Source organism: Rhinolophus ferrumequinum, chromosome 11 (genome assembly GCF_004115265.2).
Source record: "Rhinolophus ferrumequinum isolate MPI-CBG mRhiFer1 chromosome 11, mRhiFer1_v1.p, whole genome shotgun sequence".
Classification (NCBI taxonomy): domain Eukaryota; kingdom Metazoa; phylum Chordata; class Mammalia; order Chiroptera; family Rhinolophidae; genus Rhinolophus; species Rhinolophus ferrumequinum.
In genome coordinates, this window is record NC_046294.1 from 61,887,667 (window position 1) to 61,910,134 (window position 22,468).

At 36.5% G+C, this 22,468-nt stretch overlaps 1 protein-coding gene across 2 annotated transcripts in view; it reads left to right on the plus strand.

The window, feature by feature from the left end:
- The first annotated feature begins 4,640 nt into the window (after positions 1 to 4,640).
- Positions 4,641 to 22,468, plus strand: part of NAALAD2 (N-acetylated alpha-linked acidic dipeptidase 2) — a 49,755-nt gene continuing 31,927 nt past the window's right edge. The window contains exons 1-6 of one of the 2 annotated variants that reach the window (XM_033121853.1): positions 4,641 to 5,387; positions 6,145 to 6,256; positions 16,636 to 16,822; positions 18,961 to 19,062; positions 19,753 to 19,878; positions 21,553 to 21,739. In XM_033121853.1, the coding sequence (XP_032977744.1) occupies positions 5,306 to 5,387; positions 6,145 to 6,256; positions 16,636 to 16,822; positions 18,961 to 19,062; positions 19,753 to 19,878; positions 21,553 to 21,739 (796 nt within the window). In that variant the 5' untranslated portion in view covers positions 4,641 to 5,305. The remainder of the gene's footprint in view (positions 5,388 to 6,144; positions 6,257 to 16,635; positions 16,823 to 18,960; positions 19,063 to 19,752; positions 19,879 to 21,552; positions 21,740 to 22,468) is intronic. The other variant, XM_033121854.1, reaches the window with a different exon arrangement.

Here is a 22,468-nt window from a genome sequence, read left to right on the forward strand (position 1 = left end):
GTTGCACTCAGATTTTTGTTCCAGCTTAAAGGAATTTTTATGAAATAATCTAATAACATTCTTATTTATGGAAAGAGACTTTTTAAGGAGGAGGAAATAAAATGTCTATGTTGGTTAGAGATGTAATTTTGTTGTGGAAGAATGACTTGTGTTTTAGGAATTGGGATAGAAGGTTGTAAAACCTTTGGTCCTTGTGAAAGCCAGAGAACATTCATTGACCCACTTATTTCACATTCCTTGGACCACACCATGGTTCTCTTACTCTTGTATCTTCTTCACCATCTTTCTATGTACAAACAAGAGCGTGCAATAACTTCACTACTCCATCATTTGAAAACCTCTTTCAATCACTCCCTAATAGCCTTGCTTGTCTGGGAATAAGATAAAGAAGGCATTCTGCGTGAAAGCTGGTAGAAGGAGAAGCTTGGCAAGTGTCTGGCAGCCTTTATCAGGGTTGTCTGAGATGTAGAAAGAAGAGAATAAGCATTGAATCCCAAATACTGGTCACGCAGTGTAGGGAACTGCAGGGTAGATCTTTATTATGGATAGGGCTTGCAGGCTGGGAATGTATTGCTATTGTTATGAATTGTATTGTCCTTGGTCATTCTAGTTGGTCAAGAAGAGCTACCAGTTAATTCTAGAGTCTCAGCTCACTGAAGGGAAACCATGAAATGATTTTAGTTTTTCTAATAATTGCCCCAATTATAAAATTTTGAATACCTTTTTCTTACTGTGTTGCTTTTCTTTGTCATTTGTCACTTACCAATGCCTCACCAATGCCTCCTTCATGTGTGGGCACATGGACGTACTACACTGTCACTAGGAGAGCACAGGGCCACAGGCCTCCCTTGGGATTGTCTGGTTCTTTGTGATGCTGGTGATTGCTGCTGATGTGGTGTTTTCCTAGTGTTTATGCATTTGGTTTGCATGTGTTCCCTTCCCTCAAAGAGAGGCAAGAGTCAAAAGCTAGATTAAGTGGGTTTGGTTGCCACTCCAAGAAGTCTGAATTTTTCTTTAAGTTTAATGAGAAAGCTTTGACTGATTTGAATAATAACACGATCTGATTGTTACTTCTGACAGAAAACTCTATTAAGTCAAGGATGTCTGTACAAGAGCAGGGGTGGGGGCAGAGACCACTTAGGGGGCTGTGGCAGAAGTCTAGATGAGAGATGATTGTGCCTAAGATTAGAGGACTACTGGTGAAGCAGCTAGATTCAACGTATATTTCGACTGCGGAGACAATAGAACTTACTGGGCGATTGGATGCAAGGTGTGAAACGAAACAAAGAGTGAAGGGCCAAAGGTTCATCCACGTCTGCACAGCAGACGTTACAACTGCAGAAGGTGGGAGAACTTTGAGTGCTCACCTGGGAATAACGATGAGAATAAGGACTGAATGATATAGTCAGAGGGTAGGAACTTCATTGTTGGCAGAGCAAAGCTCCATCCTTCCTCTCTGAGCCCATGAGTCCCCGTGGGACTCATTTCCACTTCCTTATGAAGTGGAAATTTATCTGATTTTAGGGAAAGTGGTATCATCAAGTGAAAATAGGTGTCAGGTAAGAAGGAATAGGAAAGGGCTGTTAGAAGCAAGATGAAGAGATTTATCCATAACCTAACAATACGGAAGGTCCCTAGGGACTGAGGGTGTAAATGAGGACCGGGGATGAGAATGTTGGAAGAAACAGTATGAGGGAGCCCCTGATTTTACTGTGAGGTAAAAGCTATCATGGGAAATAGACTGAAGTCACTTGATGAGGAATGAGAGATACTGAGCAAGAAAATTTGGTTTACAGGCCAAATAATAGAACTTACCAGTGCCAAATTTCCACCTGGAATGTTAACATCATGGTACACACATCCTGTGTTGATAGGAGGACGTGGGTGGAGGTCTTCTCTCTGTTTCACAGTTTAACTTGGTGGGTATTTTCTAATTTATACATTTACTATTGAGTAGAGTAATTGTGACATCAGAAGGAAATCATCCAATCATGACTTTCTGCTTTTCTTTTAAAATTTCTTCTCACTTAGTGTTATTAGTCTTTTACTTTTTTCTCCCTGCCTACACTTGTATCTCACTTCTCACCTGGTCTATAGGTTATGGTGTCTTGTACAACGTACAACATACTAACATTCTAACATCTTATTTTACGTTTGAAATGGATTTTTGGCAGTTTTTAGACGTAGGATTTTAGAAATACTCAACTGGAATGTATCTCTTGCCATGACTCTCAATCATCATAACATGAACCTTTCACTTTTTCAGAAAGTGAATATTGCTATGTGGATGACCAGATCATCAGGTCACCTTGTGATGTCACTAGTGACATGTCTAGATGTGTACAGGGAGCATCTAGGTGATTTCTCTCTTATAAGGCCACATCTTCAAACAAAACATGAAATTTGACACAGTTAAACATTATTCCTTCTCTATTAAGTCTTAACTATTGGTGTGTTCATTAAGGAATTTACATATACTGCTGTATTAGGACATATGTCACTTTGTTTTCAAACCTCACTGTGACTCATGTGATGGGATTTGAACTTTGCAGTTACAGGATTGCGTCTTCTGCAATGTGAAAGGTGGGGGGGGGGGCGGAAATGACTTTGTAGGAGCAATTTAAGTTTGTGAATGGAAAAAACAGTTCTGTCATGTGAGAGGCTCAATGAATAATGAACAGATCCAATGTGTTAAATTGCATTATTGAGAGATGGATTTTCCAATACAAAAAGTCCCTTATACACTTTTTAGCTTTGAAGGAAAGACTGAAAGGGGTTAGCATAAATCAACCATGTGGCTTTGTTAAGCGTTCTTGCAAAAAGCAAATATTTTCCAAGATACAAATTAGAAACTGTGATAGCAGCCTTCTATTACAAGGTTAGTTAAAATGAAATAATGCATCTGTATCTGTATTAACAAAAGGCCAAAAACGTACTGAATCAGCTAACTGGACTTTCTACAATGGATCGGCAAGATAAAGATTGTAGATGCCACCTCTTGAGGCAGCGACAACCTTCACATGTAAGGTAATACTGCTCCTTAGAAAACTTTACATCTAATTACGTATTCAACATTTACATTCTCATTGTATCCTAGGCTCCCTAGAGGCAAGGATCATATACTCAGAAGTTTTTACAATGTCTGGCATGCTATAGCCTCTCAATAAATTCTGATTTAAGAATAATCTAATTTTAATTTGGGAAGATTAGTCAAGTTGGGAAACTGTGCTACTTAATACACTCAGTTCTTCTATTAATCAAATTTTAGCTATATCATTAAGACAGGAGTAGGAAAAAACACATTTCACAGATAACTTACTCATTTTAATCACCAGTTTCTACCTTCTCTTTCTGCAGCAAACCTTTTTCTAGAGATGAATTTGATCTGCCTTTGGAGAGAAATGTAGTCCATAACCAATGGTCCCATGGGTAGCAGATAGAAAAGGCTAAGGACCTAGAAATTAATAAATTATATAATCAGTCCTCAAAGTTTTATGTGTAACACATTTTTGTGTATACTGACACAAGTAACATTCGATGTTGTTTGTGGCGTAGGGGAGAGCCTTGTCACCCAACTGGGCTTTAACAACATACAAACATGAAATCAATTAATTCACTAAAGATATTTGGTTCAAAGTTAACTATCAGGGATTCCACAAAAGTTCCAAGAAAAAAACCCATCAGATACATACATCAGCAATTATAGTGCAAGAAAAAGAAATTAGACTCTTCTGTCAACTCCTTAGGAGAAAAGTAAAGTGACTTAACTCTGTTAATCTAAAATAAAATGCCAAAGTGAGAGGCAACAAGCATTTATCTGAGATCCAAAAGAATAGCTACTCAGAAAGCACGGATGCAGGCAGAAACCCAGGTCCTGTTCTGATTAGGGTGTGAAGGCAAAGAGTTTTTATAAGAAAGGGAAAGGGAGTAATCACATTAATAGAAGGAAGGAATATCTATTGGTGCTAATAAATCAAGGAAGGGATTTCTGGAGGTGCAGATAAACTAAGTCATTCTTTAGCTGTACACAGTGGTGCTAAAGAATGTCTTTAACTGTCAGTCCTGTAGTCAGAATATCTGCTTTGCAAACAGTTGTTTGGAATACCATGTTGCTTTATTCCAGTCCAAAGGTTATTTTGCTCATTTTAAACATCCCAAAGTTCAAAGCGTGGGACCTCCTCTGAGATGGCAGCTCCAACTCCATTTCCAAGCGGCTCTGTTTCTGTTATTTTTCACAGCTAAGATCATCAGGGCCTCCTACAGTGCAGTGAAGATTGGGGGCCATAGATGTACTGTCCTTTTCATAATGCACTCACCAAGAATTTTTCCTTTGGCTGCAAAACTGCTTTTGGTCGGATATGAGGAATTCAGCCATGAGTTGCTAAAGATTTCCGCTGGGGCGAAATGGATGGATACAGGAGTGCTGTTTACTAAGGACCCCCATTTTGCAAACTTTCTAAACACTTTTAAAGAGAAACATCTATAATATGGGAGGAGGGGAAGGACAGAGAGGATGACATTTGTTGAGAACCTACTGTCAGTTATGGAGCAAAGCTCTTTCAATAGTTAATCTTATTTGTCTGAACCTACACCATTCTAGTGAGGTAGTGAAAAACCCCAGCGACAGCAAAAGTAATTGAGGATTACAGAAATTTGGAGACTTGTTCAGTTAAGGGGGAACAAAAGAACTCAGTGGAGCCTGTGGGTTTTGATGTTTGATGCGTGGTGAAGGAACTTCTGTGTTATAGTGGACCAGCCAGAACCCGAAGTGCTTCCCAAGTGTAACCAGTTAGAAATTCGGACAACGAATCCAGTGGCAGCAGGATAATCCACAGCAAAGGAAAAGCAGGATTTAAATGCACTTCACAGCTGAAATTAAGCAACTCCTGGAATGGGGGTGGCAAAGAGGCAGGTAGAGTTCTTTACGAAACAAGTAGAGACATTTTCAGTAGCCCCCACGCACACTCGGTCCAAGTTACTGTAAGATCAACACACTGGCGGGTCTGTTGACAACTGGAAAATCGCAGGACAACAGGAAGCATTTGACTCCTCCTCCTGCAGAGCTTTCTCTAGCTGCTCCACACCCCCAGGGGACCGAAGGAGCCAGGAGTTGTTTCCGGCTGATTTCCACTCCTCTCTGGAGGGTCCTGGAGGGTGGAGGCCGGGCTTTGCTGAAGGTCAGCGTTGGTCACGCCCCGCGGGAGTCCGGGCCCTCACCCCTTCTCGGTGCACCTTCTCTCTGTTCATCTGCAGCTCGGAGGCCCCTTACAGCAGCCGGCTCTCCGAACGTAGTCGCAAAGAAGACATGGCGAAGTCCAAGGGCCATCTGTACCTTTGGATGTGCTTGGCTGCAGCGCTGGCATCTTTCCTGGCAGGATTTATGGTGGGTAAGTGTACAAACCGCTTCCTGAGCCCAGGGCTGGCGCTCCTCCGCGAAGAAAACTCTGCTGGGCTCGCCAGGCCAGCTGAGCTCAGTGTCAATCCCAACGGGTGAACTCCATGAATTTCAGCCAAACTGGAAACGGAATGGAATGCGTTTGGGCCTTCCTAATAAAGTGTAACTGAAATCCAGATTTATTGCTAGCTGAGTTCAAGGAACTGTTAAGGGCTGTTTGAAAGACAATTTGGGGTTTGCCACAGGGCAATTTCGGGTTATCCGCAGGGATGAAAACAATTGTTTCAGCTGGAAGCATTATTAACGAGTCAAAATTTGCAATGAATATGGGGAGCTCTGCAAAAAACAGCCCTTCCCTCATCACTTTTCAAATTAATATTTGTGGAATATTAATTTAATTAGCTCCCTGCACTGTGCTAAGAACTAGATTCCCAGGGGAGAACAAGAAAGGAAAAAGCCCTTCCCTTGATAAGCAACATGTGGGAAAATGAAAAGAACTCTCATATAAAATTTGTTTTAACCAACTCAGAATGATACCACACAGCAGAACTTGGAGGTTTTCTTCATTTAATATGAATATTTTTGTAAAGCTCACCATGATCTATTTCTTAGTGAAGGGCTTTTTTTGTCTTGTAGTTTTTACAGTAATTAACACCAATGATGTGTGTATGTGGTATATATATATATATATATATATATATATATATATATATATATATATATATATATATATATATCTTCTCCCCCAGGCTGGTTTCTTAAGCCTCTCAAAGAAAGGACTACATCACTGCGCTACCATCAAAGTTTACGGTGGAACCTGGTGTCCGAGATGAAAGCTGAAAATGTTAAATCATTTCTTCGGTAAGTTTGTTTTGCATATTTGATCTTAAAAATAAAGCGTTTAAAATATTGCAAAGTGACAAGTGTATTAAAATTGTTTATATTCATGTGGGTAATCTCCTTTGTGTGAAATTATATGATACCACATTCATGTATGGTAATTTTAAATGTCCCTTTGAGCCACTCTTAGGGTAAAAACTATTTGAATGATGTGGGAGTCTTTCTTTCCTTACTTCATCTACAAAAAAAAAGTATCTGATTGCTTTATTAAGAGATTGTTTCAACTTCACGTAACTTTGGGCTAAAACTGAATGTTATTCTGTGTTCCTCATGCCTGGGTTTAATCAGCAATGTTATTTTAACTTTATATCAGGTCTGATAGAGGAAAGGAGATAAAAGTTTCAGATTCCATCTGCCACAAATTTAACCTCCATTCTATGTTGCAAATATAAGTAACACAAATAGGACAAAATGGAAGCAAAAGAGTCAGTGCAAATCCACCGTCTCCAAGCATGAAAAAAGAGTGATATTTGGGGGATTTATCTAGAACTCCTTGAAGGTAATCCCTATGATTTTTATTACTATACTCAGACTCTTTTAAAGGAGTGTCATTAGAAATACTCCAGCTTTATTGAAGTGTAATTTACATAAAATAAACTGCATCCATATAAAGCCTACAATTTGAGAGTATTGCATAATACTCATAATACATAATACTCATAACAGATGCATAATATAGTCAGCAAACCACCTCCTCAGTCGTGATACAGAAAATTTACATCATGCCCTTTTGTATTTAGTCCTCCCTTCACCCTAGGCCCTAGGCAATCACTGATCAGATTTATGTCACCATGGATTCCTTTGCATTTTTCCAGAATTTTAGGTAAATGGAATCATACAGTTCTGTGCCCTTTTGTGTCTGTTTCATTCACTCAGCATAATGATTCTGGAATTCATCCAGGTTGTTGCATGTATCAGTAGTTTATTGCTTTTCACTGCTGAGTTGTATTCCATTGTATGAATATGCTACAATGTATGGATGGACATTTGGGTTGTTTCTAGTTTTTGATTAGTGTGAATAAAGGTGCTATGAACATATGTTTACAACTTTTCTGTGGACATATGTTTTCATTTCTCTTGGAATGGCTGTGTTGATGATAAGCATATGTTTAACTGATTAAGAAAACGCCAAACAGATTTTAAAAGTGGTTGTACCATTTTCCATTTCTACCAATCATGTCTGAGTGTACAGTGCCCCACACCTTGGCCAACAGTATTGTCAGTTGTTTTAAACTTAACCATTTTAATGGGTGTGTTGTGGCATCTCATTGTCCTTTCAGTTTGTGTTTTCCTGACATTTTGCATCTTCTCATGTGCTTATTGGACTTTGTGCATCTTCTCTTATAAAGTCTCTGCTTAAATATATCTTCCTGTTTAAATTGTTTTGTTTTCTTATTATTGAGTTGTAGGATTTCTTTATATGTTCTGGATATAATATCTTTGTCAGACATGTATTGTGAATATTTTATTCTGTTCTATGGCTGGCCATTTTCGTTTAGTAGAGTTTTTGAAGACCAGAAATTTTTAAGTCCAGTTGACCAATTTTTGTTTTGTCCTTCAGCCTCTGTGTAATCTAACTTTGGCTATGAGAATTTGTGAGGAAATGTTTTCTTTTAGAAAAAATATATATATTTTTTCTTTTCTTTTCTTTTCTTTTTTTTTATAGTGGGCACAGCTCACAGTGGCCCATGCGAGGATTGAAACAGCAACCTTGAGGTTATTAGCACCGCGCTTTAACCAACTGAGCTAACCTGCCATCCCCAGAAGTTTTATAATTTTAGCTTGCAAACATTTAGGTCAGTGAGTCACTTCAAGTTAACTTTTGTGGATGTATGAGATAAAAGTTGATGATTTTTTAAATACGATTATTCATTTATTTTCACATTTGTTGAAAAACCTTTTCTTTCCCCATTGAATTGCCTTGGTATCTTTGTCCAGAATCACTTGACCATAAAATGTGTGGCCTGTTTGTGGATTTTATATTTTCTTCTATTGATCTGTTGATCTGTATATCTCAATACCACACTATCTTGTTTAGTATAGTTTCATAGTAAGTCTGATAATTAGGTAGAGTTAATCCTACAAATTTTTCTTTTTAAAAATTGCTTTGACTATTTTAAGTCATTTATATTTCCAAATAAATTTTAGAATCAACTTCTCAATTTCTACAAAAAAAAATGCCTGCTGGAATTTTGATTAAACTTGCATTAAATTTATAGATGAATTTGGAAGAGAAGTAACATCTTTAAAATACTGAATCTTTCAGTCCCTTCATTCATTCATTTTAGGGATGTCCCATAGTTGAACTTGTCACTCATTGAGGGACATTGGCGTTTTGCCCCAGTTTTTGGCTATTATGATTAAAACTGCTATTAACATTTGTGTACAGGTTTTACTTGATCATTCCTCTGGGACAAAGGCCCAAGAATGAAAATTACTAGATTGTACATGTTTAATTTTAGAAGAATCTGTCAAACTACTTTATAATATGGCTGTAGCATTTTATATTTTCCATTGGTGTTATCACTATTTTAAATTTTACACATTCTGACAGGTGCACAGTGATACCTCAGTGTGGATTGTATTTCCCTAATGGCTAATTATTACTATTGAACATCTTTTCCTGTGCTTATTCACCATCTGTATACTCTCTTCAGTGAAATGTCTGTTCATGTCTTCTTTCACCTATTTGTCTTTAGATAGTTATATTTTTCCTTTTGAGCTTTAGGAGTTCTTATATTTTTCAGATACCAGTTTTTCGTCAGCTTTGTGGTGTACAGACATTTTCCCCAGTCTGTTATTTGTCTTTTATGTCTTAACAGGGTCATTTGCAGATCATACATTTTTAATTTTAATGAGGTCCAGTTATCAGTTTTTCCTTTTATGAATCATGCTTTTGGAGTCATTCTGAGAACTCTGTGACTAGCCCTAGATCCCTTTTCCCCTCTTCCCCGCTCCCAAATTTTATAGTTTACATTTTACATTAAAGTTTGTGATTCATTTTTACATAAGGTATAAGGTTTGATTGAGGTTCATTCTTTTGCCTATGGATGTCCAATGTTTCTAGCACCATTTGTTGAAATGCTATCCTCTTCCATTTAATTACTTTTGTACCTTTGTCAAAAATCAGTTAAACATGTTTGTGTGAGTCTATTTCTGGTTTTCTATTTTGCCAAATTGATCTATGTACGTACTCTCTCCATTACCACACTGTCTTTTTTATTTATTTAATCAAATTTATTGGAATAACATTAGTTAATAACATTGCATAAGTTTCAGGTGCATAATTCTATAATACATCATCTGTATATTGCATTGTGAGCTCACCACTCAGAGTCTAGGCTCCTTTCAACACCATATATTTGACCCCCTTTACCCTCTTCATCCTTCCCCGTCTCCCTTCCCCTCTGGCAACCACCATACTGTTGTCTTTGAGTTTGTTTGTTGCTTTCTGTTTAATATCCCACATATGAGTGAAATCATATGGTTATTGTCCTTTTCTATCTGACTTATTTCACTTAGCATGATACTCTCAAGATCCATTCATGTTGTCACAAATAGCAATATTTCATCATTTTTTATGGCTGAGTAGTACTTCGTTGTATATACAAAGTATGTATCACATCTTTATCCAATCACCCATTGAAGGGCACTTAAGTTGTTTCTATGTCTTGGCCACCATGAATAATGCTGCAATGACTATAGGAGTACATATATCTTTATGAATAAATGTTTTCAATTTTTTTGGGTAGATACCCAGAAGAGGTATTGCTCAGTCATATGGTAGTTCTAGTCTTAATTTTTTGATGTACCCCCATACTGTTTTCCATAGTGGCTGTACCAATTTACATTCCCACCAGCAGTGTATAAGGGTTCCTTTTTCTCCACAATCTCTCCAACACTTGTTATTACTTGTCTTGATAATAGCCATTCTAACAGGTGTGAGGTGGTACCTTATTGTGGTTTTGATTTGCATTTCCCTTATAGCTAGTTGAGCTATCTTTTTATATATCTGTTGGCCATTTGTGTGATTTCTTTATTTCTCCTTCATATCTAAAAAGATAACTTTGCTGGATTTATTATTCTTGGCTGGTGATTTCTCTCTTTCAATACTTGGAATATTTGATTCCACTCTCTCCTAGCTTGTAAGGTTTCTGCTGAAAAATCAATGGTAATATAATAGGATTTTTCTGCTGAAAAATCCAATGGTAATAAAAAAATCAAATGGTTACAATCTTGTTTTTCCCTTGCTGCCTTTGGAATTCTTTCTTTGTCATTAGCTTTGTCTTTTTTTTTTTTTTTTTTAACTTTTTACTTATTTAAGTGTGTTTTTCCAGGACCCATCAGCTCCAAGTCAAGTAGTTATATCAATCTAGTTGTGGAGGGCACAGCTCACAGTGGCCCATGTGGGGATTGAACCGGCAACCTTGTTGTTAGGAGCACTGTGCTCTAACCAACTGAGCTAACCAGCCTCCCTGTCATTAACTTGTGACAGTTTTAATATAATGTGTTTTGAAGAAGGTCTTTTTGCATTGAGATAATTAAGTGTTCTGTTAGCTTCTTGGATTCAAGTGTTCAGTTCTTTCCATAGGTTTGGGAAGTTGTCATAGATTATTTGTTTGAATAGGCTCTCTGGTCCCTTCTCCTTCTCTTCTCCTTCTCATACTCCATTATTCATTCTAATGGAGTCAGATAGTTCTTATAGACTTCTTTTATTTTTTTAATTAACTTTCATTTCTCTTTTTTCTTTACCTGAGTCATTTCTAGACTTCTCTTTTCAAGATCACTAATTTTTTCTTCCACCTGGTCTGTTCCATTTCCTAAACTCTCTTAATTCATCCTTCATCTCATTTATTGAGCTCTTTAGCGCCAGAATTTCTGTTTGGTTATAATATATATGTGTGTGCATATATTTTATATATATATATATATACACACACACACACACACATATACATACGTGTATGTATGTGTATATATATATATATATATATATATATATATATATATGTTTCAGTCTCTTTAGTAAAATACTCCTTTTTTGTTTGTTGATTTTATTCCTGAGGTCATTGTACTGCCTTTTTGAGTTTTCTTGTATCTCCTTGAGTTTTTTTCAGAACTGCAATCCTGAATCCTGAAGACTATGATTTAAATCATAGTCTTCCATGTTTTTGAGTTTATTTTCTATCGGAGCTACCTCGTTACCTTGGTTATTCACAGTACTTGATGGATTATTTCTCTGCTTGGGCATTTTAGGGGTTGAAATCTTGTTTAAGTACTGTATTTTGCTTTTAACAATTTTAGCAGGTTGATAACTAGAGGTTTCTTTTGTTTTCCAGTAGATGGTGCTATAATATAATGCAAGTTTTGTTTTTCTTACCTGTACTACTGAGACATCCTGAATCTCTGTGAGGCAGTGTTGCCTAGGCATTGAAAATGCCCTGTATTCCGTGGAGGTGGGGGCATCCCCTTTGTGACTTGGTAAGCTTCGTCTCAGGCCACCACTCCTGTAATGGGATGTGGTAGGCAATGGGGTTTGGGGCCTGTGAGTTCCCCACGCTGCTTTCCTGCAACCCGAAGCTGCCAGCTGTGCTATCTGAGGTGTCCCAGCTGTCTGTACTGGGTTCCTGAAGATGGGTGGGACAGGGGTAAGCAGGAGGGAGGGAAAGCGGGTTGGTGTGTCTGTGGCTTTGTTTTTTCCCCCTGGTGATGGTAGCTGCTCTGTCTTCCCTTCCCTACAACTCAGATACACCCACCTTCAGATGTTTCAGTGCACAGATATCTCAGATGTGTTTGTGTGTTGAGCGAGGACTATTTTGTTTAATTATAATTGTCTGACTTATTTTAACTTTAAGGGAAGAGACCAGGAGGTCTTCTCATGCCGCCATGCTGCTTATGTCCCTCTGCACACTGTCTTTATTATTGAAGCTATATCATAAGCCTTAACAATGCATAGAATTATTCCTCCCACTTTATTCTTTTAAACAATTATTTAGCTGTTCTATATCCTTTGCCTTTTTATATAAATTATAGAATAGACATATTTATGCCTAGAAAAATCCTTGCTGGGATTTTGAGAGGAATTGCATTAATCTTACAGAGCAATTTGGGATACTTGACATTTTAACTTTGTCCAGTCTTCCCATTCATGAACATGGTAAGTCTCTCCATTTACTTAGGTCTTCTTTAATTTCTTTTATCAAATTTTGTAATTTTCAGGATGTAGATCTTATATATGTATTGATATCTAAGTTGTTTTTTTTTAAATTTTTTGGAGCAAATGTAAGTCTATGTTTTTAATTTCAGTTTCCACATGTTTATGATTAATATATAGAAATACTGTTGACTTTTTTTGTGTGTTGTCCTTGTGTCCTGTGACCTGTCCTGTCTAAACTCATGTTAGGTCTATGAGTTTTTTGTAGATTAATTAAGATATTCTCTCTAGACAATCATGCCATCCTTAAATAGGAAAAAATTTATTTCTCCCTTTCCAAACTCTATGCCCTCTTCTACTTCTCCTTCTCCCCCTCCACCCCCTTTTTTCCAGTGTCTTCTGGCTAGTATTGACATCTGATAAGTCCATAGTCATTTAATTTATATAACATGTCATTTTGTCTTTAATTTTCAGCAGTTTTACTATGTGCCTAGGGATAGTATTTTTCAAATTCTGTTTATGGCTCTCCGAGCTTCTTGATTTTGTAAATTTTTGTCTTTCATTAATTTAGGGAGGTTTTATTTATTATTTCTTAACATTTCTCTGCAGTATTCTTTCTCTTCTCCCCTTCTGAGACTTCATCTAAGCCCTAGAATCAAATACGCAAAGTTGAAGTGCCTACAATATGATAATATTTTCTTCCTGTCTCTTCTGTGATTTTGTGAGATCAGAAAATGCCATTTTAGTTTCCGTGGATGAACTAGAGTGCGCTATAGTAATGAGGAATGAAAATAGCTATCCCCTTCTTATGACATTTGAGCTGATTTATGACTGGGGCACACCAAATATTAGGAAGCTAATTTAAAAAAATGTTTGTTTTGAGAGGCTTGTTTGGAGAGACAGTTAAAGAATCAGTAGGATGTGTTCAAAACAAATCACCTAGAAAATTACACGAGGTGTTAGAAGCAAAACTTGGTGATGCTCTTGACCAAACATTAAAATTTATGTCTGTTTTTTATAGCACTACTTTGCTTTAATGTGTAATGTAGCATAAGGTGGTAAGTTATATATGAATAGTTTGCATGATGATTGTCTTTTTGGAGTTGGCTTTTCTTTCCTTTACGTCCTACTGAATAAAGATATTGCACACCAACAAGATGACAAAAATAAAGGTAGAGTGATATATATTAAATTAGGAGCCAAGACTTGAGTGAAGAGGAGTTAGTTCATTTTCACAGTATCTAGAATGTGGAGAAGGTGATGACTTTTGGTATGACCTTCAAGAGAGTTATCTTTTGCCTGTAGGAGAACAGGGTCCTCTGAAGAAACCTATTAAGACAAGGAGGTCAAGCAAACATTCAGAGAAGGGACTGAGGATAGAGAATTGTTGATCATAGATCTGGAGGATTTGTGATCCACAAAAGAGTCTAGGAGGGAAGGGAAGGGTACAATATTGTGTTAAAGGAATTAATGTAGAGGGAACAATGATTTTTTTCCAGCCACTGTCTGGGTGGATCCTTAACTATTGTTTTTCCTCCTTCAGAAGGGCATGTGTTCAGCAAGGGTTACTTTCTTTCAGCCTAGGAATCTCTTGATTTGACCGTAATCCAATCATTGTAACTCTTCCCTCTGGCAATGGTTAGTTTGAGAAGGGGTATATGACCTTATTATGCCTAATTAGATGGGAGGAAAATTCAGCTGAGATCTTCTACAAAAAGTTTTCATCTGTTAAAAGAAACACAGAAGAGGAAATAGCTGTTCTTGTTTGTACATGTTTGTTCTAAACATTATGGTGTGCATATATAATACTGGAGCTGTAATGCATATCTTGGGACCATAAGGAGAAATTCAGATGTAAAGTAAAGGGTGTTATGTCCTGCTGCTCTTGCTTTGCACTTCTGTATTTCATTTCAGTGAGTTCTCTAAAAGATAGGAGACAGAAGTTCATGGTTAATCTTCCACTTTAATTTAAGGAAATATATATATATAGGAAATATATATTTATATTTATATAAATAATATATAAAGGAATTAATGTAGAGGGAACAATGATTTTTTTCCAGCCACTGTCTGGAAAAAATATATATATATTTCCTAATTAGAAGGATACTATCTGCTCACTGTGGGAAATAAAACAATTAAAAATTGTATAAAGTAGAAATTCAATATGCCCAGCCTCATTGTTGTTTCTATGCATATAAAATAACTTATGTCTATAAAAACATTAATGCTTTTTTATTACAAATATGTTAAGATATTAAATACTTATAACCTACAGTTGTGATTTAATGCTATAGAAGAGAAATCTTCACAGAGAAAATGCTTGGGGAGTCCTCATGGATAATTAATAGCTTGCAGGTGGGAGAGGTGAATGACTAGGAGTGGTGATAGAGGGAGGTTCAGGTAAATAGCACATTTATGTATGAGAGAAGACCTTGTACAAAGGCTAAAAGGTCGTCACTTAGGGAGAAAAAAAATGAGTATACTAGTAGATGATATAGAACAGAGAAGTTTATAAGAAGACTGGTGGGTCATGAAGCTGGAAATGTGGAAGAGTGGATCAGATGAAAAAGAGCCCCATACGCCATGTTGGAGTACGAACTTGATAATGCAGGGTTTAGGGAGCTAGAGAAGGGTGTTAAGCAATTGAAAATTATTCTCAGATGAATGTTTTTAAAATATCAGTATTTCTCTAGGTCAGACAACTGAGACTTAGATTCTAGCTCTGGCGTTTCGTAGTTATGGAACTGTGAACAAGTTATTTAAGTATTCTCTGTTTCCTTATTTTCAAACTAGGGACACATGGAAGAAGGGTTGTAAGGATTAAATGAGATAACCCATGTGAAAGTACCTGGTCAGGTTCCTGGCATGTGGTAAATTTTCAATAAATGTTAATTTTCTTCCAATCTTTTTTTGCTTGCTCTATGTTTGACTAAAAAGCCAATTTACAAGACTATTATTGTTTTACTGATAAGGGGAAAGGGTTTGGGAAACTATTTAAAAATATTATTTACTTCAAGCAAAGTGAACCTCATTAAGAACGATGTTTGTGAGGTCACTTAAATGCTCCAAATCACGTGAACCCAGAACCCAGAATTATGTGAAATTATGTGAAGAGAACATTGCTCAAATTCAATTCAACAAACCTGTATTGTATAATTCCTGGATAACAAGCAGGAACTAAGCACTAGGGAATATAAAAATAAAATTGCCTGGACTTAAGTTCAATAAGATAAATAAACAATTGCATGCAACGTGATAAGAACAACAGTAGATGTATTATGTTAAATAGACTGCCCACGTGGTCTCTGGCAAATATTACGATCTTTTTTCAAAATGTCCTCCTTTACTGATGAGCAGCAAGAAGGTGTACCATTGGTACAGAGGTGTGACGTTCGTCCAGGGTGTTTTCTCATACCTGAGCCCCTGCTGATGGTATGTTTACCATGGAATGTGTTCTTTGCTGAGGGAGCATAATGTGGAAACTGCAGTTACACAAAAATATTTTAAAACTGGGGTAGGGGACAGAAAAATAAAGTTTCCTTCTACTCTTCTCAGTTCTTCTGGCTGGACTAATAATCAAGTTAACATGATACAAGTTAACAGGAGAAAAAAAACCAAATGTAATACATATGTACACATGGAGGTTCCATAAGAATGTTGGGGCCTGGTGATGGGCAGTTCAGACTTATACGTCATCTTGTGCTAAGGAGAAGGGGGCGTGTGGTTTGGGACTTCAAAGGGAAGGAAGGCAAGTCACATGGAGGTAGGAAAGCAGATGTTTGGTAAACAAATGTTTGCTGGGCCATCTTTAACAGTGGGACACAGAGAGGACTTTGATCAAATGGGCCTTGCTAGTTTCTTCATTTAGTTCAGATTAAACTATAGTTATCTATGACATATCCGCCTTCCTGGAGCTGGTCAGAGGTTTTTATCTGAGGCTTTTTGTTTCTTGAAAAAAACCAGCTTAACATAATCAATATCCCAAAAGGCATATTTTGGGGTAGTAAACTTTGCTCACTGGCAGGACTAGAAACTGGTATCTCTCGCTGTGGTTTTTATATCTCTTCTATAGAAATGACAACCTAATGTCTAAAGTATGAGTAATGCATCTAGAATAGTTCTTAGGCACATCATCTGAATATAGTAGTCTTTAACTCCCACTGGTATTTTATTTTCATTTTAGTTCTTTTACAAAGCTCCCTCATCTGGCAGGAACAGAACAAAATTTACTACTTGCCAAGAAAATCCAAACCCAGTGGAAGAAATTTGGACTGGATTCAGCCAAGTTGGTCCATTATGATGTCCTCCTGTCTTACCCTAATGAGACAAATGCCAACTATATATCAGTCATGGATGAACGTGGAATTGAGGTGATGTAGAATTGGGGGTACTTCTCATACTTTACAACTCCACCTTTTCATAGGAGTTGGAATTTCAGCTTAAGTAGAAAGAGAAATTTGTCAGTAGTGCAAAGGAACTCATGTTTTCTAGAGAAGTTAACAAGTTGCAAGCTAATTATTCAGTGTTTACTATGTGTTAGGCACAGTGCTAGGTCCTGAAGCCAGAATGAAGACTAGGACATGATTCCTTTGCTTAAATAAGATGAGGCAGACATTGGAACACATCATTTCACATCAATATGGTAAGTGCTATGAAGAGTATGATCAGGGTTCTTTATCTACAAGGGAAAGGGTCACTTAGCCCAGTATTGAAATAAGAACATTCAAAGCTTCAGAGAAAGTTTATAAGAGTTGATTTGAGCCAAACTGATGAAATATGCTGGGGTTGCAGCTTTTATGCATTTGAAATGAAGGAGGAAACATAAGGAAGATTACATGGAGGTGGGAGAAAACAAGGCACGATTGAATTACAGGATAGTTAACCTGTGCTCTCTTGAGGGTGGTTAGGGCTTATTTCAAAGGTGTGTGAAACAAAAGACAGGGCTTGCTTAAGACAAAGATAAACCTTTTACTGAAAAGTGAAAGGCCTGGAGTGTGGCTACCCACTGTGACCTGCCCAGTTAGGAATTTATGATCAGATCACCCTGTGAGGTAGGTTCCTTTCCGTAGGATCCCTTTTTTCATCCACACCCGCCTGGGAATCAGAGAAGCCTTCTTGAAAGAATTGATATGAGTCATGAAAAAGTCTAAAGTTAATTAATCACGTGGAAAAGCAAGATGAGAGAATTCTAGGCAGAAGAGAAATATTGGCAAAGTCTTGGAGACAAATACTAAGTTAGTATTATTGGGGGAATTTAAAGGTTTTCTGTATTTCAAGAGTGTAAAATACAAAGTGAGCCGTGATAAGAGATAAACCAGTATACAGTTGACCCTTGAACATGGGGTTAGGAGCACGGTCCTGCAATCTACATATGACTTTTGACTCCCCAAAACTTTGCCGCTAATAGCCTACTGTTGACCGGAAACCTTAATGATAGCATAAACAGTCAATAAATATATATTTCGTATGTTGTATTTTATACTGTATTCTTACAATAAAGCTAGAGAAAAGAAAATGTTCTTAAAAATCATAAGATAAAATGCATAAATGTACTGTATATTTATTGAAAAAAATCCCCATGTAAGTGGACCCGCACAGTTCAGACCCATGTTGCTCAAGGGTTAACTGTATATGTTTTGGGGACAGGTCATAGAAGGGCTTATACACTGTCCTAAGGAGCTTAGAATTCAACTTCTGTCAATGGAAACCATTGACAAGTCCTACACGATGGAAGGGTGTGGCTAGAGAGGCATTTCAGCTAGTTTGGGAAGTCTGTATTTAGACCTGGACTAGGCAAGGCGTTCAAGTTGGAGTCTTAAGACGATAGTCCAGGTAAAAGATGACAAAGGCCTGAATTAGGATGTTAGCAGGACATCCTAATGAGGAAGAGGGATAGACCTGAGCAATAGTTAGGAAGGACTTGAATAGTGATTGACTGGAGGAAGGAGGTGAGGACAGAGTTCAGTCTGATTTTTAGGTATCTGGTGTGAGTGGCTAGCTAGAGATGCTAATAATAGCTGGAGAAAATGCACAACCAGAAGCAGACCTGGGGCGAGAGAATATAAATTCCAATTTTGCCCTGTTGAGTTTGGACATCTAAGCTGAAATGTCCATCAGGTCCTTAAATATACAAGTCTGGAAGGCTGAACATTGTAAGCAAATTAGGTATGGATAAAATTTTAAGAGTCAATGAAATCCCACAAAGAAGGCTGAAAGGAATAGTTGGAAAAGAGGAGAATCCTGAGAGTGCCATCTTCGAAGCCCTGTTTTATATTTCATATGGGAGCTTTTACTTACCTGAGATCGCATGCATTTATTGAACTTTCTACTATTTTGAAGACAATAATAATGATAAAGCTCTCTCTCTCATTGTTGCCAGTGGAATTTATCAAATGGTAGAACCTAGTTTCAGGATGCTTAATCTTAAGGGGATACTGGGGGCAAAATACATTCTTCTTTAATAACAATCTAGAATATTTTTAACTTCATGTGTTTTGATGCTTGCTAGATTTTCAAAACATCAAACCTTGAGCTGTTACCAGATGGATATGAAAATGTTACAGATATTGTACCACCATATAACGCTTTCTCAGCCCAAGGCACGCCGGAGGTAAAAATATGACATTTTCTTATTCAACTCTTTGAACCTTTCTTTGTTATATGAAACCTATATAGAGAATTAAACCAAGGAGATTAGGAAGATCATACATCCTTATCCATACTTTTGAGGGCCAGTGCTATGTAAACTCTTATCTAAAAATAATTAAAAAGGAAAAAAAGAACACCATACCAGAGGAAGAAAGAAAAGAAATACTTAAAATTCAGACCCTGATGAAGGAGACGCCACTGTTTAAAAAAAATAAACTGCTGAATATGCCTTTAATTCAGTAAGTGCAATAGATGTTTTTAGTTTTCTTTGTTCATAGTCTGACTTTGTTACAGATTTTGTAGATCACACCACAGAAGTTTTAAAATCAGTACCATGGTTGAAAATTAAACATAGTTGGGATTTAAAATGACTTTTATTCATTCTATTTCCTATGACTCAGTATACACTGATAATTTCTTCAAAATAGAACACACAGTTTAAAATGTTTTACATGCTGTCATTTTTTAAAACTTTTCAGCACATTGAAATATTTGCTAACTACTTCTACAGAATTAGCTTAGATCTATTTATTAAGCCCAAGCCAGGAAAGATAACTTTTGATGATGCATGTTGTGGAGCAAACTTATCCTTTGGTTTTCTCTTTAATTATAGCAGTATTATATGTTGTTTTTCTTTTTTGTTCCCCTACAGGGAGATCTTGTATATGTAAACTATGCTCGTACTGAAGATTTTTTCAAACTGGAAAGAGAACTAGGCATCAACTGTACTGGAAAGATTGTTATTGCAAGATATGGGAAAATCTTCAGAGGAAATAAAGTATTGTGTTATTTGTTTTTCTAGAAGGAAGAAGATATATATATATATATATATATATATATATATATATATATATATATATACACATATATATATGTCCTGTAAATGGAAATGATCATCTTGCATCACAGTTTCCAGAATTGCTTTCACCATGCCTATATCGTGCTATTTCCATGGTTGTACAGAAAATCCTGTTTTTATGTTCCTTCACATATCCAGAAAGGGAAATTATTTCTAACAATTTTATTGCCAAGGAAATATTTGCTTTTTTATTTAATTGAAGGAAATTTATATAAACTAAAAAATTAAAAGCTCTCCTGCATGAACCAACTTTATCACCCAGACATAATCTTAACAGCTCTTTTCAGACCTAATTCTGTATCTGTCTCTATACTCGTTTTACATAAATATTATTTTACAAAGAGGGCATCAGATATTATATATTGTATAGCTGTTTTTTTCACTCAGCAGTAACTAGGTATTCTTCCATGGTTAATGATAGGACTCTAGATTCATACAAGTCTAGTCTGGGCTCCCTATTCTCTAGATCATTTACTGTGAGCAAGTTGCTTAACCTCTCTGAACTAGTGTTTCCTCACATCTGAAATAGAAATGTTAATAACAGTAATCTCAGAATCCTCATTAGTATTAAATGACTTTATATTTGAAAGTGCTTCAGACCGTGACTGGTACTTAGTAATTTCTGTCACTTTATTAAGTAAATACCTCATTATTTTAGATGGCTGCATAGTATTTTACAGAATTGGTATGCAATTTATTTAACCATTCCTCTGTTGATGGATGTTTGGTGTGTCTTAAATGTGTTACTGTTAAAATAACTCCATTGTGAACATCTTTGTCAATATGTACTTGAACATTTGTGTGAAAATTTTTTATGGTATAGATTCCCAGAAGTTGATTGGCTGAATCATAATGTATATTTTGATAGGCATCATCAAATTACCCTTCAAAAAAATTGTGACAAATTGTACTCTTGCTAATGTTATGTGAGAGTGCTTTCTGAATATTGGAATATGTTTTAGTGGATCAAGACTGATGGTTATTTATCTTTTACTGCTTCTGTAATGAAGAATTCAGTATCTTATAGGGTAGATTTTCTGACTTGTGGTCAGTTTGCATTATTACCAAAATGTGTACAAAAGAACTGTGGGCAGTTTTTCAATGCTATGACTATTATGCATAGAATTTTAAATTAAGTTCAGTTTCACAAATAATGCAGATTGCTTACTCTATGATGTACCAGATTTTGGAGGGTGGATAGTTACGAGTGATTAAGACATGGTCCCAGTTCACAACAATGTAATAGGGGAGAAAGCTATATAAAAACTATTTTAAAATACTTTGACCTATCCTACAATAGAAATATATACAATATAGAATTACAAAAAAGGGAGACATTAATTTTGTAGTTTTAGGGACAGTAGGGATGTTTTCCAGGAGAGGCAATAACTTGTTTGGAGTTGTGTAGAATAAATGAGTGTTGTTAGGTCTACCAAGCGAGAAACTGATATCAAGGCAAAGAGAACTAAATGAGTTACAGCATGATAGAAAGCAGTGTCTAAATTTCCTTACATTATAAAATTTATTTTCGCTTAGGTGAATAAGTCAGTCACTTTCCATTTCTACATCATGGATTGCATCTTGCCTCTGCAGGTTAAAAATGCCGTGTCAGCAGGAGCCATAGGAATCATCTTTTACTCAGATCCAGCTGACTACTCTGCCCCTGAGGTACAGCCATATCCTAAAGGATGGAACCTTCCTGGAACTGCAGCCCAGAGAGGGAATGTGTTAAATTTGAATGGTGCTGGTGACCCGCTGACTCCAGGCTATCCAGCCAAAGGTAGTGGATGAGCCTGTCCACCATTTCTGCAAAAATACCACTTGCCCTTCTAGAAGGCATGAAAGGAAGCACCTACAGACTAGCATTAAAACTGTGTGCAATATAATATTTTGGATGGCCATTACCATTGTTAGGAACTCAGTCATTTCTAGTACATTGCTGAAAAAAGTTATTAGAGCAGATATCCTTGCCTTGTTCCTGTCCCGAGGAGAAGTCTTTCTCGGTTTAATGTGATGTTATCTGTATGTTTTTTATAGATTATTTTTGTCAAATTGAGGAAGCTCACTTTTATATTAATGTGAAAGGAGTTTTTATCTTAGCACATGCATCTAGTAGGAATATATATTGGGTTTTGTCAAATGCTTTTACTGCATCTATTGAAATGATCAAAAATTGTTATTATTTATTAAGTTATACTGATTGATTTTTGAATGTTAAACCAAACTTTTCATCCTGGGAGAAATTCTACTTGGTTACAATGCATTATCCTTTTTACATATTGTTGGCTTATTGTTGGATTTATGCTAACATTTTTGTTAGAGTATTTCTGTCTTTAGTCAGAAGGGATATTGGCCTATAGATTTATTTTCTTGTAATATCTGTCTCATTTTGGTATCAGAGTAATGCTGGCCTCATGGAATGAGTTGGGGACTATCTCCTTCATTTTTTTATGCATGAGTTTATAAGAATGAGTTTGATTCTGTCTATATATGTTTGGTAAAATTCCCC